The sequence below is a fragment of the Sciurus carolinensis genome, chromosome 18 (assembly GCF_902686445.1).
Source record: "Sciurus carolinensis chromosome 18, mSciCar1.2, whole genome shotgun sequence".
In the NCBI taxonomy this organism is placed as follows: Eukaryota; Metazoa; Chordata; class Mammalia; order Rodentia; family Sciuridae; genus Sciurus; species Sciurus carolinensis.
The window spans coordinates 5,735,081-5,753,247 of NC_062230.1; the positions used below are offsets into that span (position 1 = coordinate 5,735,081).

Below are 18,167 nucleotides of genomic sequence, written 5' to 3' on the forward strand. Positions count from 1 at the left end.
CAGAGTCTCACTAACTTCCCAAGGCTGGTATTGAACTCACAATCCTCATGCCTCAGCCTCCCGTGTAGCTGGGATTGTGTGTGCCACAACACCCAGCTATATCCATTCTTTTCTTTTTATATTTTATTTAGAGCCACGGTCTCAGAGTTGCTTAAGGCCATGCTGAATTGCTAAGCTGGCTTTGAACTCCTGATCCTCCTGCCTCAGCCTCCTGAGCTGCTGGGAGTACTGGTGTGTGCCACTGTGGCTGGCAGTCGCATGCAATCGTTAGGAGCAGGTTATATTTGCATCTCTAGGTTGGAGACTGAGTAGCCAAAGTCTGAGTCTTCAGATCTGATGCTGAGACCTGGTCTTCTAAATTACTGTGAGGACCACTTTGGCCCTGTTTGTATACTCCCACAGGGTCATGTACAGAGAGGATGGAACGTGTTTATTAAGTTGAAACACATGATTAGAAGCTATATTCCCAAAGGCGCAGGGCTAAGTGGATTCCACAGACCTCAGGACAGGCTTTTCACTGAGCCCAGACCTCGGGGCCACTGGTCAGTTATCACTACTATTCTCCATTGCCAGGCTGAAATATTTATTTGAAAAATTGAAAACACAGATGCAATGTATTATACAAAGAAAGTTCTTAATACCATAATAAAAGTATTGTTGGAAGGAAACCAAAGCCAGTGGCTACCTGCCCTGGGAAGGTAGGCACTCAGTGAAAAATGAAATTTATAGGGACTATTTTAATGGAGAACTGGGGAAGAGGTTAAAAACGGAAGAAAACCAGACCCAACCCCATCCCTGCAAACCTAAATGTAAGTTTGTTATAAGTTTGAGACATTTGTGTTATCACCAAGATTTAACCAAACCCCCTCGGTTTGTCCCTGTGAGTGGTAATCAGCTTTAGGGCTTTCAAACCTGAGGTAGTTGAGGGTCACCTGAAAGACATGTCTGGAAAGATCTACTCTCAGAATTGGATCCAATGGCATCTAACCCATTATTTCCCATTGCTTTGGCTCCTGGTGGCATGAGAGGCAGTGCCACCACGGTGTGTTACTGGTCCTGGGAGATGAAGGAAGGGAGCAGCCAAAGGCTGACTGGTTTGCTGCATTGACGGCTGGCAGGCTCCATGGTGGTGGTTTCCTATGCTACGGGCAGTCCAGTCTCTGCAGGACCAAGATGGCGGAGAGAAGGCAAAGCCACTCTGGTTGGAAGGCCCATGTTGAGAAGGCTTTCCTTGGCAGGATTTCCAGAGTCGTAGAAAGGTGGCAGTTAGCAGGACATTTACCAGCTATTAAAAACCAGGAGACCCCTCTACACTAAGGAGCCGACAGGGAAGTGAGAACTTCTCAGGTGCCAGTTGAGAACCCACCCATCCTCAGGGCCAAGAGGCCAAAGCAAACCAGCCTGACCGAAATGACATGTACTTGTGAGCCCCAGATTACCCGGTATAAATCTCGGTGTCTGATTTGGTAGCTGAAATAATTCTAAGAGAGGATGCTCTGGACAGTGCTTGGTTCTTCCAGTCACTGGGTTAAGGGCTTGTATTCAGGTGGGATCCTAGAGGTACCTCTGTGGGCAGCAGAATCAGCACATCATCTACATTATTACCTAACTTAAACTCTGTGCTTAGATGTAAAATAATCCCACAAAGGCAGGCCTTTTCTATTTTTTTTTTTTTTTTTTTTTTTTTGCTTATTATGTACACAAATATCCTTACTCTAAAGGTATTAGAGCACTGTATTGCAAAATTAGATACAGGTGCAGGTGTGTGTCAACCTCTGTCTCATCCTAAGCCATTACTGTGCAGCTGCCCGCCTTGTGGGGACTCTGCACTCACCCGTGATACTGCAGTCACTAAGATGGTTCAGGTTCAACAGGGTGCAAGGCTCGTTTCTCGCTCTGAGATGTGATTCTTGTTTTCATTCATGGTATTTCCTACCCACTCCCACACGTTCATTTTTAGAAGAGCAAGACAAACTGATTTGGGCTGGAGGATGGCACAGTTTCTGATCTGAGCTGTTATGAAAGGAATCAAGCTATATCTGACAGGTAGTGACACTCAGGTGACACTGAGCTAGCCTGTGCTCTGGTTCCAGTGCCTTCTTGACTGTTTTATTACCTGGGTTGAGCTCAGGGGTGTTTTAAAAATTACTGGCTTCAGAGGGAGTGTAGGAAATTCTAATCTGCTCCAATATGCTCTGTACATATTGGAACAGATTAATTTGGAACACGCAGGTGTGAATGGCGTAGACCACAGAAGGGACGACTCCACTACCACCTCTGGAAAAGCTGACCCACACTGAGAACGCTTAACCCATCAGCTTACCTGGCACAGGTGGGCCAGGGGTGCTACATGGGGCTCCTTCTGAGCCTTGGAATGGAGAAACGCTAGGCAGAGAGGCACTGAGAACCAAGACTGCCTGCTGCCACCACGGACACCTCCTTAGCCCAGCACGGAGGTCGCACGCCTGGGAATGCTAATTGGAGTTCCTGGGGGACAGTGTTTGGAGCGTCCCATTTAGAAAATGCAAGGAGAGGGCCCAGGGGTGGGTGGGGAAGGAGAAGGGGGTTGATTCACAGTGATCAAACAGAAGTCTCACAACCCGTCTTTGTAGCCAAACTTCCCGACGTTCCTTGGGGCAAGTCTGAGGAAGCGCTTGCTGGCTACCATCTGTGAGCTGCTACAGATAAAGAAGGAAGACACTCTTTCCCAAGGTCGGAAGGCCACTTAATGCTGGGGTTCACTGGGAGTGGGAAAGTGCTGTCAGGCTGCCCATCTCAGGTGGCTGCGCCTCTGTCCGGGTCCTATCCTCAGGGTACGAGAGCTGGGACGTGTGGCTGAAGGGGTCAGAGCCAGGGGTCCCCCCTTTCTCGTCTTCCCCGCTCCAAACGCTCTGAGCAATCTGCTTGCTTTGGGACCCAAGCCGGGAACAGCCCGGGATGGCCCCTTGCCTCTGTGGGTGATCCCTGAAGACAGGTGTCTGAGGCAGCAGTCCAAGCCTGCCTCGGCCACACCTGCAATCGCGACTGCTCCAAGCGTCTCTTTGTTGACTGCTGCTTAAAGGAGGTTAGTAATAAATAAGAAGGGCTCTTTCCTGATGGGAGCGAGTGGGTCTGATCTTCCGGATCTGTCAATCAGGTAGCACATGGAACTGTCTTCTTCAGGTTCAAGAGGATGCCAAGGCAGGTGGCGGAGGAAGGAACTGGAAACCCTCACACACTCCCTCTCAGGGCCCTGCCTGGTCTCACGGGAGGTGGCCTGCCACGGCACGGGCCATGCTCTCTAGGGAAGCAGTGTTGCTGCTCACGCCAGCTCTGTTCAAGCTTGTGGTCAGGTGTGTGAGCCTGGTCAGGAGCCCCTGGGAAGGCGGCCCCCAGAGCCCTCTTGCTTGTGAAGGTGGACAGAGGCGCTCGGCTGGCCTCCAGCGTTAGGAAGGAAAGGCACTCGCTCTGCTTCTGCCTCCTGAGGAGAGCTGTCGCCCGCCCCTGGTGAGTGGCCTCTGCTGACCGGCACTCGCTCAGCGGGACACTCAGCGAGGAGGCTGAGCTGGAGCACCAAGGCGAAGCCTGAGCGGCACCAGGGCCGAGGCGGCTGGGGCGAGGGGCCGATGGCTCAGAGCTCCAGGGTGTGTGTGTCCTTTGGAAGAGGCGGCTAAGTGAGTGAAACTTTCAAAATATAAAACCAAAAGACCCAGCGACCACCATAAGCAGCAGTGGGAATCCGTGGAGCTGCCCAAGACGGGGAGCAGTGCCGGGGCCACCTCAGCCAGGACACTCCGCTGACCCGCCGCTGACTCAGGCAGCGCCCTGGTTTGGAATCCACCGGCCCTTGGATGCTCGCGAGTTTGTGCAAAGGATGAAACGGAAAAGACTGAGAAGGAAAAAGAAAAGGAGATGCGTAAGCTCTTCCCTCTCCAAGCCCTCTAAGGAGGACACCAGCTGCTACGGAGGTGAAGCAGTGGGCAGGCCTGGCTGGTGTCCTCCCCCTTGAGTGGCCCTGTCCCCCTCCTCTTTGGACCTGGGCTTGCTCATGGACAGCTCGGGCCAGCCTGGATACCAAGCGGGTGGGAGAGACAACAGGTCCTGGGTTCCACTGGGGAGTCTCTGAGGAGGGAGTCTCTGAAGGGTCATGCAGGGCCCAGTTCTGGTCAGTGGGAAGGTGCGGCTGCCCTGGACTCCCAGGATCACATCACCAGCAGATGGGTGACGGGCACTTACACTCTGACGTCTGGGGCGCTGGCTTGGCTCTACTCCTTCTCGGGGATCGCTTCTTGCAGTGTAGGTGGAGATGCTTCTGTTCCTAAAAGACAGTGAAAAGTTGTCACATGGCACTTCACGTATGCACACGTGCATGCATGCACGGAACAACCCAAACTGCCACCATGTTGGGCTCTAAAACCACATGAAGCCATAACCACGGGGCCACCACCTACTCCCCCAGCTCAGCGTCTAGGAAACACCAGGGGGTACGTATGGATGGTCCCCAGCGTCAGTCAAGTCTGCCAGGCATCAGCAGCCTGGGTGAGATCGGGTCGGCCACTCTGGCCGTGTGGAGAAGCAGCAGAGACACCGGCTGGCGGGGGGTCTCTGCGCTGCCAAGTATGACCCCATTCCACCCCGTTTCTCCTCCTGAGCCTGTCTCTGGGCCGTGTGGCCTGTCTGGCTGTGGACAGCCAGAACCACGCAGGTCACTTGTTGCATCTGGTCTTTCTTCGGTCCACTATCGCCTCGGTGTGGGGAGGAGATGAAGCACCCAGGGTCCAACCAGGCGAGTGGCCTGGGAAGGTGTGGGGAGAAGGCGCGGAGCTCCTGGCTGAGGGAGCCTTCCGTTCACTAGTCCACCCTGGCTTTAGACTCTAGGTGTCTACAGGGGGCAACAGGCTCAGGACAGCGAGGAAGCCAGGACCCCAGGGCTCCTGTCACAGAGGGGAGCAGGAGGCCTGGCGTCCCTGGCTCACCTTCTTCCCAGCCCTCGGCGACACCAGCCAGCTCGTAGTGCTTCTTCCGAAGCTCGCCCAGCTTCTGCCGCTCCTTCTGGAGTTCGTTTTCCAGCTCCAGCACCCTGACCTGCCAGGAAAGGAAGCGGGGTTTGCTTCAGGTCCCAAGACTGCCTGATCTGGACGGAGCCCTGTTCCTCTTCCTTCTGGTCCTCTTCGTTCCCACGGCTCACCCAGGTCTCAACCTCGGCTCTGCTCGACTTTCCCTAGTCTCTCCTTCATCCTTCTGCCCAGGGGCCCACTGAGACCCTCTACTAGAAACCAACCAGGTGCCTGAATGGGAGGCAGGCCCATCTTTGGTTCCTCTGATAAGTCACTGTGGGAAAACAGTTCTCTACACTGCCCTTCCTAACCTTCTCATTTATTTCTTAATTCAAGGAATATCTGCTGACCACCCATCGTGTGCCCCGGACACTGCGGTGAGGTCTGGAGACGGTGACGGGCCACTGACTGTGTGGAGGAAGAAGTAAACAGATGAACGAGTCAAGATCAGGCTGCACCAGAAAGCACAGGACGACGTGATGAAGACTAAGGTTGGTCAGCAAAGGCTACTCTCAGGAGGCCACTTTCAAGCTGGAACCAACACAGCAAAAGCCCAGCTGTTCAGAGACATAGGGAGGAATATTCCAGGCAGAAGGAAGAGCAAAGGTCTAGAGGTAGGAAAGAGCTTGAAGTGTCAGGAGAAAGGAAAGAGCCCCCCGTGGGTCACGAGAGAGGAAGAGGGTCATGAGGTGGTTGAGAGACAGGCCAGGATATTATCCTAGTGTGAAGCAAAGCCACTGGAAGGTTCTAGCAGGGGGGGTGACATGTGTCCTTTATGTTTTTAAAATGTCACATGGAGACCAAACAGCCAGTGGAAGGTCCAGAGTAGAAGCACGCTGGCCCCAGCCACGTGGTTCCTTTCTTGCTTTTAAATTAAAATCGCTCACAGTCAGTGTAAAACATCCACAGAAGGATGGAGACACCCAGCTCTCCACTCGCAGCTGGGCTGCCTCAGTCCCCGCACCTGGCCCTGCCCTGATGACACACAGATGTCACGGCCAGTCGCTCCTGCTGCACTTCAGCAGGGAGACAATGGGGGCCGAGGCGAGGGAGGGAGGGGTGACACTGGAAGGGGAAGGCTATGTTCTCGAGACTCAGAGTCACGGGACTTGCTGGCTGGGAGGCAGAGGGTCAGGGGAAGAGTGGAACCGTGGATGAGGCCTGCGCTTGGGGACCGGCACCCGGGTGGTAGTGGCAGTGCATTCCCCGAGATGGAGAAAGCGAGGGCAGATCCCGTTTTGCAGGTTCTGTTTGAGATACTTATTGGGCATCAAGTGGAACCAAGCAGGAACCAAAGAACACAGAGAAGACCCAAGCTGAGGAGAATGTGGTGTTTATCAGCATTTAGATGGTGTTTACCCAGGCATGGTGGTGCATGCCTGTAATCCCAGTGGCTCAAGAGGAAGATCTCGGGTTCAAAGCCAGCCTCAGCAACTTAGTGAGGCCTTGAGCAACTTAGCAAGACTCTGTCTCTAAATAAAAAATAAAAAGGGCTGGGGATGTGGCTCAGTGGTTAAGTGCTCTTGGGTTCAATTCCTGGTACAAAAGAAAAAAAAAGATGGTATTTAGAGCCAAGAGGGATGGAATGAAACCACTAAGCAAGAGTCTTTTAGTATTTACATGGCAACTTGGTTCTGTAAGATGCTGAGTGATCCACCTGCAGTACTTTAATAATCCCGCTGTGGATTTCACCCCAAGACTGGTGGAAGGATGTCGGGTTTTTTTCCAGGGCCCCACTGTGCTACCTAACTTTACTGAACCCCGGAATGAAACGACATCATCGCCTTTGACGAAGTTACAGTGAATCGATTTTTTTTTTAAAAACTAAAGGTTATTTACAATTTGTTTCAGAAGTTCTTTTTTAAAATAATTTTTAGAAGCAGATGAACACCATATCTTTTTTATTTATTTTTTTTTGTGGTGCTGAGAATCGAGCCCAGTGCCTTGTGCTTGTTAGGGAAGCACTCTGCCGAGTCACACCCCTGCCCTGTATCAGAAGGTTTTGGAAGAACTGTGTAAAGTAAGACCATTAAATAACAGTTTGTGGACTGCCCTGAGGTCCCTGGTCACCAAGAGTTAAAATTCTGGAATCTACTAACCACTACTCCCCAGCTCCAGCTTCTTCCAGGGCCATTCATTTCCAGTCTTGGGCCCACCGTGCACCCGTGTCCACGCCCACCCAGCCCGTTTCTCTCTTGGTTTTCCTTCCTGGGCATGGTATTTGGGGCTGGTGTCCAGACACCACACACATCTGGACGCAGAGCTGACAACAGCCCTCTCACCTGGGAATCCATCTCCTGGCGTTTGATCTGGGTCAGTGTCATGCTGGAGAAGTCCATGTTGTCTGCAAGGACAGAAATAAGGACTTAACACATCGTGTCCCTGGACGATGGTCACCGGAGAGGTGGCAACACCAGTGGGCAGCTGAAATGCTGGGCTCGCCACTGGCCAAGACTTGTGTGAAAGTGACGAAGGGATTAAGGGGCAGGAAGGATGGAGAGATCATGGGGCAGCCGGGGTCTGGCCTCTCCAGGGGTGACCAGACTCTGACTGCAGAGAAATGACCGAATGGGAAATCCACCTGAGAGCCTGTCGCTGCAGCAACATAAGCAGCACGCGTAGGTGGCGCCCCACCTGGTGGGAAGGCCGGATGCGCGCGCAGAGATGGAAAATAACAGAGCTTAAAGCAGAATTGTGGGGGGCTGGGATGGGAGGATGCAGAGATCGACTACCTGTGTCCTCGATCTGCGATTTGCCTGAAATCGTGGAGGCCACGACCCCCGCCGTGGCCTGGTTCACCCCCCGAGAGGCCTGCTGCAGCTGGGCAAGGTTGGGGCTGTCCTTATCAGCTTTCACCTGCAGACGGACAAGGCAGAGTCAGGTCATGCCACCCAGGAGCAGCAGGGCTGGATCAGCGGGTCTGAGGGTTCGAGACCTTCTGTTGTCACCCGTCAGCTGGCTCCTGTCACCTCTCCAGTCTGAACCATTATTCCTGGCTTACTGGCCAAACTCTAGCTTTTCGCTCATTTGCATCAATTGTTCTAGTCGTGAACAACAATTTGGGGCCAGGCACAGTAGCGCACGCCCGTCATTCCAGCAGCTCAGGAGACTGAAGCAGGAGGACTGGGGGTTCGAAGCCAGCCTCAGTAACTTAGTAAGGCCCTGAACAACTCAGGGAGACCCTGTCAAAACAGGGTTGGGGATGTGGCTCAGTGGTTGAGTGCCCCTGAGTTCAATCTCTGGTACAAAAAACAAAAAGAAAAAGTCGAAGGCCCCTTGACAGATGGCAAGAGAGCCTGTGGCCAGCTGAAAGGACCCCTTGCTGGACCGTGGGCCTTCAGAAGGGTGGGTGGGGCACGAGACCTTGAGAGGCAGAATTTTTGTTTGGGACCCAACCGACTGTAAGGTATAACCCATCTGTCCCTGGGGTCCGTCCCATGTCTAGGCACAGAGCCAGCACGGGTCCTACCTTGGAGGCAGCCACAAGCTGGGCCGTGCTAGCAGCAATTTCGTGTGAACACACCATAAGCTCCTCGAACTTCCCTCTGCCTTGCACCACCAGGTCAGCAGCGTCCCTGAAGGCAGGACGATGGACAGGGTCGCACGCGGCCAAAGCCTCGGCATCCACCAGCCCAGCCCTGCCCCTGACTAGACGGCTTCTGCCTCCCCTGCACCTGGGTCCACCAGGAGACTCCCGCTCCCTTTCAGACCTTTAGTCCTCCTGGCTTCCTTTACCAGCAGTTCATTAGGGGACAGACACATCTTTTTCTCTTCTTTCGCCATTCCCTGAGGTGGATCCATGGAGTGGGGGTCGGGAAGGAGCCTGGCCCCACACACTTACACCATGATGGTGGCTCCCCAGCCCACGGCTTTGGAGGCTGAGATGAGTCCCTCTGTCCACCGAGAGTTCTTGGCATAAAATTCTTTAGGAGAAGCGGTACCCTATGGAAGAAGAAATATTAACAGCGCCATTTTTAGAGTGCTTATAAAAGTGCCAGGGGCTTTTATCTGTAATGTCCCATTGAGTCTTCGCTGTAACTCAGAGAAGCAAGCATTTTTATTCCCTTCTATGGATAAGAAAACGAAGATGCAAAAATGTTCTTCCCAAGGTCACACAGGAAATAAGTGGAAATAAATCCGACACCAAGGCCTGTGACGTTTCTGTTACCTTCACTGTTTCTGTAGTCGGCCCTCAGTATCTGAGGAGTCCCAGGGAGGACTCCACAGCTACAGATTCAACCAGCTGGGGATTGAAAATATTGGGATAAAAAAAAAACTGCATCTGACTGAGCATGTGCAGACTTTTCCTTGTCATTATCTCCTAGCATTTACATGATATCAAATCAGGCGTAATATTGGTATTATCAGTATTATTACATTATAGCCTAATCATAATTATAATGCATTATATCAAATCAGGTATTATATCAGTAATATAGAAGTAGTCTAGAGATGATCTGAAGTATATGGGAACCTGGGCTTGGTGGCACATGTCTGTAATCCCAGTGGCTCAGGAGGCAGAGGTAGGAGGATCACAAGTTTGAGTCCAGCCTCAGCAACTTATTGAGGCTCTAAGCAACTTAATGAGACCCTGTCTCAAAATAAGAAATAAAAAGGGCTGAGGGTGTGGCTCAGTGGTAAAGTGCCTGTGGGTTCAATCCCCAGCAACCCCTCAAAAAAAGTACATGGGAGATGTGCACGGGTCATGTGCAAACACTGTGCCATCTTACACGCAACTGGAGCTTCTGTGGATTTTGTGTCAGTGGGCGACTGGAAGCAATTTGCTGTGGACACTGAGGGATGACTGTACATTACATGAGTAATGGCGTGAGATATGGTCTAAGGGGAGTCTAAAGGCGCTCCATGATTTGCCAAGAGAGGAGGGAATACAGTGAATGATTTTAGAAAATTATCTCCGCTTGAATTTCAAAATGGCTTTTATGCCTGGGGAGTGTCTGAGTCTGCGGACGCTCTTGGCTCACACCATCTTTCTACTGTAGGAACAGAAGGCAACCCCGCCCAGGGCTGGGAGCAGCACCTCTGGAGCAGACAGGCTGCTTCCTCTCTGGGACCAGGTCTGGGCTCTGCACAACCGGACAGAGCTCTGCTTCCAAGCTGTAGCCGGGCAAGCACATGAGGGCCCATGAGCTGACGCCAGAACCAGCGAGGAGGGAGATGGAACCTAAGGGACGTGTGGACCCGAGGCTGGCAGGAGCAAGCACGGGCCAACTCTGCTGCTGGATGCAGAGCCCGCGGCCCCCTGTGCACAGCGAGCGTGGCGGCCCTCGGTATGTGGATGCAGCCAACCACAGATGGAAAAGAGTTTTAAAAAACCAAAAAACTGCATCTGTCCTGAACATGGAGATTTTTCTGTTATCATTCCCTGGACAGCACGGTATGACGACTGTCACCACAGCACCTGCACTGCAGCAGGCATCCTAAGTCACCGAGAGGTGCAGGAGGGGGTGCAGACACCCAGCCACCCCGTGCCACCGTGCAGAACCAGCATCTGAGGCTCTGTGTCGGGTCCTGACACCCCACGGACACCGAGGGGTGACTGCACAGGTCTGCTCGTGGGATTCACCCAGACTCCCCACTTCCTCCCCAGAGGACCTGGACTTGCCACGGAAACAGGGTTTCCACAGCCAGTCCACCTGGGGTTTGTGAGCTGGAGCCGGAAGCTGTGGCTGGCTGCCCTTTTCTGAGTTGGCAGGGCTCTGCTTCTTTCCCCAGCACCTGCTCACGTCCAGGACAAACACGACTGCGGTGGACACAGGACAGGCCTGCAGAGCAGCTGACTCCAGGGAATGGGGGGAGCCATGGTCAGGCCTGGGTCGCCTGTCCCTGGGCCCAAAGTCGGGAAGCCATAGTCCAGGCCTGGACTGCCTGCCCCTCGGCACAAAGCCCTGCTCACCCTGCCACTCTCCACAATCTCCCTCTGGAGGTCCTTTGAGGCCACAATCAGGACCTGGATAGCCTGCATCAGGCTGGTGCAGGAACCAAGGATCCTGTTAAAAAGAGGAAAACGAACAATGACAAAAATGTCAAGACACAGAGACCAGGAGGCGCTCCTCTTCCTTCCGCCTAAGCCACGGCAGACGTGGAGGGGGAGGAGAAGCAGGGAAGGCCTGGGGATCGCCGCAAACTCCACGGATGCTGGTGACCCAGCAGACCTGGCTGTGGACCTTCGCTCCTGGGGTCCATCTGCCCCAGACTGCAGCAGCAGCCCAGGTCCACTCCAGATCCCCAGCACCGGGAGGATGGGTCCTGCTCACCTGGGCACCACCACGAGGCTCAGACTGACCTTTCATTCACCTCCAACTTCACTCCTGTGTCCCCTGCTCGAGATTTGCTGAGCATTTCCTGTTAAAGAGAAGCCTGGTTTCTAGATGGGCCATCTCAATCCGAGTACTGAGAAGCCACCGATGCCCTTCCACGCCTGGCCCAACATGCGGAGGTAGCTGAGAATCCCGGGTCTAGATGTCCCCAGGTGTCCTTGCAGAGTTTGGGCAATGTGTCCAGCCCTCTCATCTGCTGGGGGTCGGGGTGGGAGCGCAGCTGCAGAGCACTCTGGGATCAGCAAGACCCTGACCTTCGGGCACCCAGGCTGATGTGCACAGAACTGGCTACTGCCCCAGGTCCTGGAGGCAGGTGCTTCCACCAGGGCAGGTGGCTTGGGTCTCCCATCAAAGGGGCAATATGTGACCTCTGCAATGGCGCCCACTCAGCTTGTTGTGAGAGGTTTGATACCCTTGAGGGCTGCCATTTAACGTCCCTGGGGTGGGTGTCCTTATTACTGTCATCCTGCAGAAAAGGGGGCTGAGTCTGGGCTGGGTAACTCTGACTTACAAGTCATGCAACCTAATAAGCAGCAGCCTAGCACTTGAACCCTGGATGTTCTGACACCAAAGCACCTGACCCTTGAGGAATCTGCTCACCTTCCTTAAGTGACGACCTCTCGTTTCCTGCCCCGCACAGATGCAGTGAGTTTGGGTTTTGGTTTCTTTTATACGGGCCTTTGTAGCCTTCGTGAATGACCAAGACACGTCTAAGGGGCAAGTTGCCCAGAAGCAGCTGCAAAGGTGTTGTTTAGAAGATCCTGCAGGCACCTCCTACCTCTATCCGGGCCGTGGCAGCTTCAATGGCGGCCGAAGTGGCGGCCATCTCCTTGTCCACCAGGTCCCCCAGCTCCTCCTGTTTGATATCCAGGCCCCTGGGCAGCAGCGCCTGTGAATGGCATCACAGTGAATGACTATTCGACCTCTGCTCTGTAGACCTTCTGAGACAGCAAGAGTAGGAGGACCCACCACCTAGCACTTTCGACAAGTCGTGGAGAGGTCTGCTGTGGGCTCCATCTGGAACCTCATGCTCTGTCCCTCTTCTCCCCTCACTCATGAACCCCTCCTTCTGGGAAGCCACAAGCTCATGCGGTGGCAGCCGCTCGGCTCTAAGCTCATAGTGCACACTAGCAACTGTATCTGCAGCGTGGAGTATTTTTACGTAGGCATCTTACAGCGAGCCCACCCCTTGCTTGACTCTGCTTCCATAGCCACTGAGGGAGGTAGTTCCCCCTCCTGCTGCACGTGGGAGCCCACGTTCAGACCCGGGAAACGTCGGACCACAGTTACACTAATACAGGGCAGCACAGGGGTTTGAACTTATTTCTGACCGCTGCAAAGCCCATGACTTTTTAGAACATTGTGTGTGACACAGACTACAGTATAAAATGTTTAAAGAATAGACTCTTAAACACTACGCCATGTACATATCTACAGAAACATTTGGTATTCCATTAATCAGTACAACTTTTTTACAATTTCATGTATTAGTTAATACACTTCTTAAAGAATAAGGACTCATGTGACCCACCACCCAATTTAAGGACTTAAGAAGTGCATTACCTTTGAAATCTTCTTATGCTGCCTGGGTTCTATCTTCTCCATTCCTCCCTACCCTTCACTCCAAGATCAATAGAGTTCAGGAGGGTGATGGTCTTATCTTTTGTTGTTGTTGTATTAGGGCTTAAACCAGGGGTGCTTTACCCAGCCCTTATTTTTTTATTTTGAGACAGGGTTTTGCTAAGTTGCTGAGGCTGGCCTTGAACTTGCAGTCCTCCTGCCTCAGCCTCCCAAGTAGCTGGGATTATGGGCCTATGTCATCATGCCCAGTTATGATTTAATTCATGTAAGGTCTATAACTAACAATATATTATTTAGGGAGGAAGATGAGGACACGGCCTATTATTTTTTCTATTATTTTCCTCTAGAAAGCTGATCAGACATTCTATTCTCTCTTAATTATTACATTCCAATTCATAAAACCACTGCCACACTGAAATTCCTTCACTTCCATCATCCAGTTCACTAATCCTCTCTTCAGTTTTGTTTAATCAACTGCTGAAATTGGATACTAAGTTATCACTTGCAATAATTATATTTGTAATTTCTACAGGTTCTATGGTTCTTTTCCAAATAGTCCTTATTACTTTTGAAAATATTTTATTCCTCTGTCATGTTTACTACCTTTTTAAAAAGTTCTTTAAATGTGTCAAACATATTTACTGTGAACTTACATTCCTTGGAAATCTGTGGATCTCCTTTGAGGTCTAAATTCAAAGAATATTCCTCGAGAGGCAGCTAGAATCTTATGCCAGGTACCTGGGCCTTTTACAACCTGACAACTTTCATTTTCTGCTTAGGGTTTTCCAGATCACATAGGTAGTATGAAGATTGGACCTTGTATTCATAGTAGTTTGGGGCTAAAATTTCTCTAGGGACCTGTTTTCTTCTTCCAGAACCAAGGAAGAGATAAGTCTCTTCCACAGGGTGGGTTCACTGTCTTGCTTTTTGAAGTAAGGTACATTACTTCGTGCCTAGAGGATTCCCCTACTGTTCAAGGTACCTTCTCTGGGAGGCAGAATTCCATCTCAATCTTTTATCCTCCTTAGTTCTAGGGGTTTTGTTTCTTATTCTCCTGTATATGTGGGGTTCATCCAAGCCCTGGGTCACCAGAGATGGGTAAAATCTGTAGGACAAATGACGACTCCAGCAATCTTTGGTTTCCAATCCTCGGAATTTCCTTGGCTTTTAGCCAGTTGGTCACTCAATTAAAAAAAAAAAAAACAAAAAACAAACCCCCCCCTTTTTTAAAGTTTTATCCAGCACTTTCCATGTGCTGGGAAAGATTCTCTGAATACTCGGTCAATCTGTTGCCAGAAAGGAAGACAATCTGTGACCTTTCTCTCGCACTTAGCTTTGCTTCCATTAGTTTAATTTCATCTCCTCATGGGCTCCTCCGTATCTACTCAGTCCTCAGTTTACCCGGTTGAGCAATATACTGAGGAGGGCGTTCTGTCTCCAGCAGACTGTGCCAATGCTGACTATGCCACCCCTTCCCACCGCTTAATGACACTGAAATCAAATGATAATAATGCTGAAGCCGTCCTGGGGGAAAGAAGCCAGCAGGTCCCCACCCCGCGCAGCCCAGGGCTCTGCGTCCTACGCCCACTTCTCTCAGTGTGTACCTTCCCCGTCACATCTGTCATCTGTTCTGCTCTCTCCACATGTGCATTCAAGCCACGGGACACCCCTAGGCCGTGACCACCTGCCAGATATGCTGAGGCTGGGATAGGACAGGGAGCAGGGAAGTGCCCAGCAAGGTGAGCTGAAGGCCGGAGGTGAAGGCCCTCGTGTGCCAGGCTGCATGCTTTGATTTTTGTTATCCACCAAGAGATAGCATCAAAACTGTTTTTGGAAGAGAGCAGAAGAAAGAGGCCAGGAAACTGATCAAACTGGTTTATAAAGTCCCAATGGAGGGCAGTGGGTGTGGTCAGTGGTGGAGTGCTTGCCTAGCATGTGCGAGGCCCTGAGTTCCACCCGGAACAAAGACAAAAGCCAGGTGTGGTGGCCACACCTGATCCCAGCGACTCAGGAGGCTGAGGCAGGAGGATCACAGGTTCACGGTCCCCATTTTTTTTTTTTTTTTTTTTTTTTTTTTTGTGGTGCGGGGGATTGAACCTAGAGCCTTGTACATGCGAGGCAAGCACTCTACCAACTGAGCCATATCCCCAGCCCACCAGATCACAGGTTCACAGCCAGCCTCAGCAACTTAGGGAGACCCTACCTCAAAATAAAAAAAAAAAAAGAGCTGAAGATGTAGCTCAGTGGTAAAGCCCCCCTGGGTTCCACCTCCGGTTACAAAAGCAGAAAAATGAGTCTAAATGAGGGGAACTGAGTGTGGCCCTGACCCGTTCTTTCCCTGAACTTACTGCACATTTTAGGAATTAATTAAATGCTACCTTACGTGTACTCTTAAAATAGATGTCTGTTAGCTCTTACCACACTGTACAGAAACAGATGCTTGTCTTACTTTCCTCTCCCATAGAGTTCCTGTGTTTTTGCCCCTACGTAAGTCCACCTAACCCAGTTCCTGGTATGTGGGACTCAGTCACTCCATCTTTATTGAACGAATAAATATGCTCTTATCTCCATTTTAGGTGTTACCTGCCCAACCAGATAACGGTCCTTAGAGACAGGGAAACTGCTTATCCTTCTGCGATACTGTCTAGCACGGTGACGGTGACAGCGCCTTCTCAGTTAGCAGCCAGTGAGCTCAACAAGGCTGGGAAGTGCTTCGGGAGGTCGGCTTTCCAGCCTTGACTCGTAAGTGCAGAAAGAACGGGCTGGGACATCACCTACGAGTGACAATTGCTCTCCACAAGAGCAAGGCTGAAGGTACCTCGCCGATGGCCTTGATTTTGCTGAGGCAGCTCCTCATGGCCGTGCTGTCTGCTTTCTCCAGGGTCTCCTCGTCCTCCAGGGAGGCCAGATAGGTGAGGGCTTCCCTGCCGAACTGCTTACAGGCCTCGGTGAGAGCTGGAGAGGCAAGGGATGGTGACGTGTACCAGCCCCTGCTGGCCCTCTTCCAGGGGAGGCCCCTCCACCCTGGTACTCACAGTCAGCGGGCTCTGGCGGGGCCCGGAGGCTGGTGGTGCTCCCGTGGGCAAGGGTCTCGCTGGTCAAGTGGGCCAGCAGGGTCACTGAGTGCAGAAGCCCACTGATGTCTGTCGGGGTGAGAAGGAAGGTCCCTCAGGCGGGTCCAGGGTGTCCCTTTCAGACCCTCTCCCTCCCTGCTTTCCGAGTCACACACACGCCTACCCTGGGCACCACGTTTGACCACTCTGAACCCAGCCTGGCTGCCACTAGGGACAGATTCCATCCTTTGGCCTGCTTACCTTCTGGGCAGGCCAGATACTGGCTCCGGCTCTTGTCCAGTTGCTCGATGCAGCTGAAAACGGACTTGACCTTGGCAAGAAGGTGATCTACGAGAGGGAAGACAGTGGTCTGAGCGGGCGTTCCCATGGCCGCTTTGTCCTGCCTGTGAGTGCCGCTGGACAACCCAGCCAGCCCTGAGCAGCTGCCCAGGAACGGGAAGGAAGACGGTTAGCTCTGCTGGTTTTGCTGACCTATGTGACCCTCCTACTGTGCTTCAAGAGCTATGCTTCTGGACCTGTCTGGTCCCTCAGCCAAGAACCAGGGCACCGCACTGCCAGCCTGGCTTCCGCCTCTCCTCTTCATGGTCCATCATCTGAAATCTGGGCTTTCCTGCAAGGTCTTTCAAGGACCTTGGTGTCTGCCTGCTCTTGAGCCTGACCTTGGCTCTCAGGCTTGTCTGTCTTTCTGCTCTGCACCCCACGGTCATTCCCACGGCTGCGCCTCTGGCCACAGAGCTGAGGAGACCTGTGCCTGGGGACTCTCCCATCTACTAAGCACCTCCAGGGGAGGTCTCCTGGGACTTGGTACACTGCTGCACTTGCATGTAGTCGGAACTCACCTCCCTGTGCAGTGGACTCCACTCATTCCTGCCCCCATGCTAGATTTTAATTTTTATTTATCTTTTTGGTAGCAGGGATTGAAACCAGAGGTGCTTAACCACTGAGTCACATCCCCAGCCCTTTTTATATTGTTTTACTTTGAGACAGGATCTTGCTAAGTTGCTGACCCTGGCTTTGAACTTGGGATCCTTCTGCCTCAGCTCTCTGAGCTCCTGGGATCTTAGGTGGGCACCACCGTGTGGCTGGCTGGGGTTTGTATTGCTTCTGCCACTGCATGCTTCATGCGTCCCCACTCCGAACCTAGCCTTGAAGGTAGTGAGCAGCTTTCTCTTTAGAGAGACATGGGGCTGCTGCGCCTACTTTTTTGCCTTCAAGCAAAAATAACCCTGAATGCCGGGTGTGGTGGCACACACCGTGGCTCAGGAGGCTGAGGCAGGAGGATTGCGAGTTCAAAGCCAACCTCTGCAACTTAGCAAGGCCCTAAGCAACTCAGTGAGACCCTGTCTCAAAATAAAATATAAAAAAGGGCAGGGGACGTGGTTCAGTGCCCCTGGGTTCTATCCCTGGAACTCTGCCTGCCCCTAACCCCCAAAACAACCCTGATGGTTTCAGGGTTCTGCTCTCCGAGTGACCCACTGACTACTGCCCATGCCCTGTGCCCAGAACTTCTGATTTAACTGACCTGGGTAGGGCCTGGGCATCCCCCAGAGACCGACGTGCAGCTGGGCTGAGAAGCACGCGGGACTCAGTGCCAACAGGTAGCAGCTGCGGGCAGGGCAGGCGTACGTACCTGCGGCTCCAGCGCAGCTGATGAGAGCGGGCTCCTCCAGCTGGCTCAGGGCCTCCTGGATCACAAGCTCGGCAGCCTTCCTGGACCCTGCTAGGAGCATTTTCTGCTGGTCCTTGGCGAGTTGGTTCATAGATTCCTACAAACGGCCCAGGGAAGTGAGAGTCAGCCATGCCCCCAGAGCCCGAATAACATCCACCTGGACTTGGTGGGATTCCCGGCGTCTTAGGTCGGGCTGTCACTAATGGGGTCCAGGCCTGTCAGCTCAACACAGAGAACGCTTGAGCAGTGGCCAGAGGTGTATGCAGTGGCCACAGGAGGCTGCTGGGGGGTCGCGGAGACCCTCTTTCCACTCCTGGGGGAGAAGGCCCCGGCCTTCCCTTCTCATGTGACAGGGTGCTCTGTGCTTGCTCTCTGGCTGGCACCAGGCGCTGTGCCTACCAACGCCTCAGAACCGTCCCGGCCTCCCCGGACACTCGGAGGCCTGTGGTGTGAGCCTGCAGTTGCTCAG

General features: G+C 52.6%; 1 protein-coding gene across 4 annotated transcripts in view; it reads right to left on the reverse strand.

The window, feature by feature from the left end:
* Positions 1–487: 487 nt before the first annotated feature.
* The window catches only part of Hip1 (huntingtin interacting protein 1), a 138,878-nt gene continuing 121,198 nt past the window's right edge, over positions 488–18,167 (reverse strand). For 2 of the 4 annotated variants that reach the window (XM_047533327.1, XM_047533326.1), the window contains exons 19-32: positions 17,660–17,795; positions 16,270–16,356; positions 15,991–16,098; positions 15,774–15,910; positions 12,153–12,263; positions 11,341–11,399; positions 10,951–11,044; positions 8,878–8,978; positions 8,506–8,611; positions 7,769–7,892; positions 7,319–7,380; positions 4,956–5,064; positions 4,216–4,297; positions 488–3,868 (exon numbers count right to left, since the gene is read on the reverse strand). In XM_047533327.1, the coding sequence (XP_047389283.1) occupies positions 4,245–4,297; positions 4,956–5,064; positions 7,319–7,380; positions 7,769–7,892; positions 8,506–8,611; positions 8,878–8,978; positions 10,951–11,044; positions 11,341–11,399; positions 12,153–12,263; positions 15,774–15,910; positions 15,991–16,098; positions 16,270–16,356; positions 17,660–17,795 (1,287 nt within the window). In that variant the 3' untranslated portion in view covers positions 488–3,868; positions 4,216–4,244. The remainder of the gene's footprint in view (positions 3,869–4,215; positions 4,298–4,955; positions 5,065–7,318; positions 7,381–7,768; positions 7,893–8,505; positions 8,612–8,877; positions 8,979–10,950; positions 11,045–11,340; positions 11,400–12,152; positions 12,264–15,773; positions 15,911–15,990; positions 16,099–16,269; positions 16,357–17,659; positions 17,796–18,167) is intronic. The other 2 variants (XM_047533329.1, XM_047533328.1) reach the window with 1 other exon arrangement.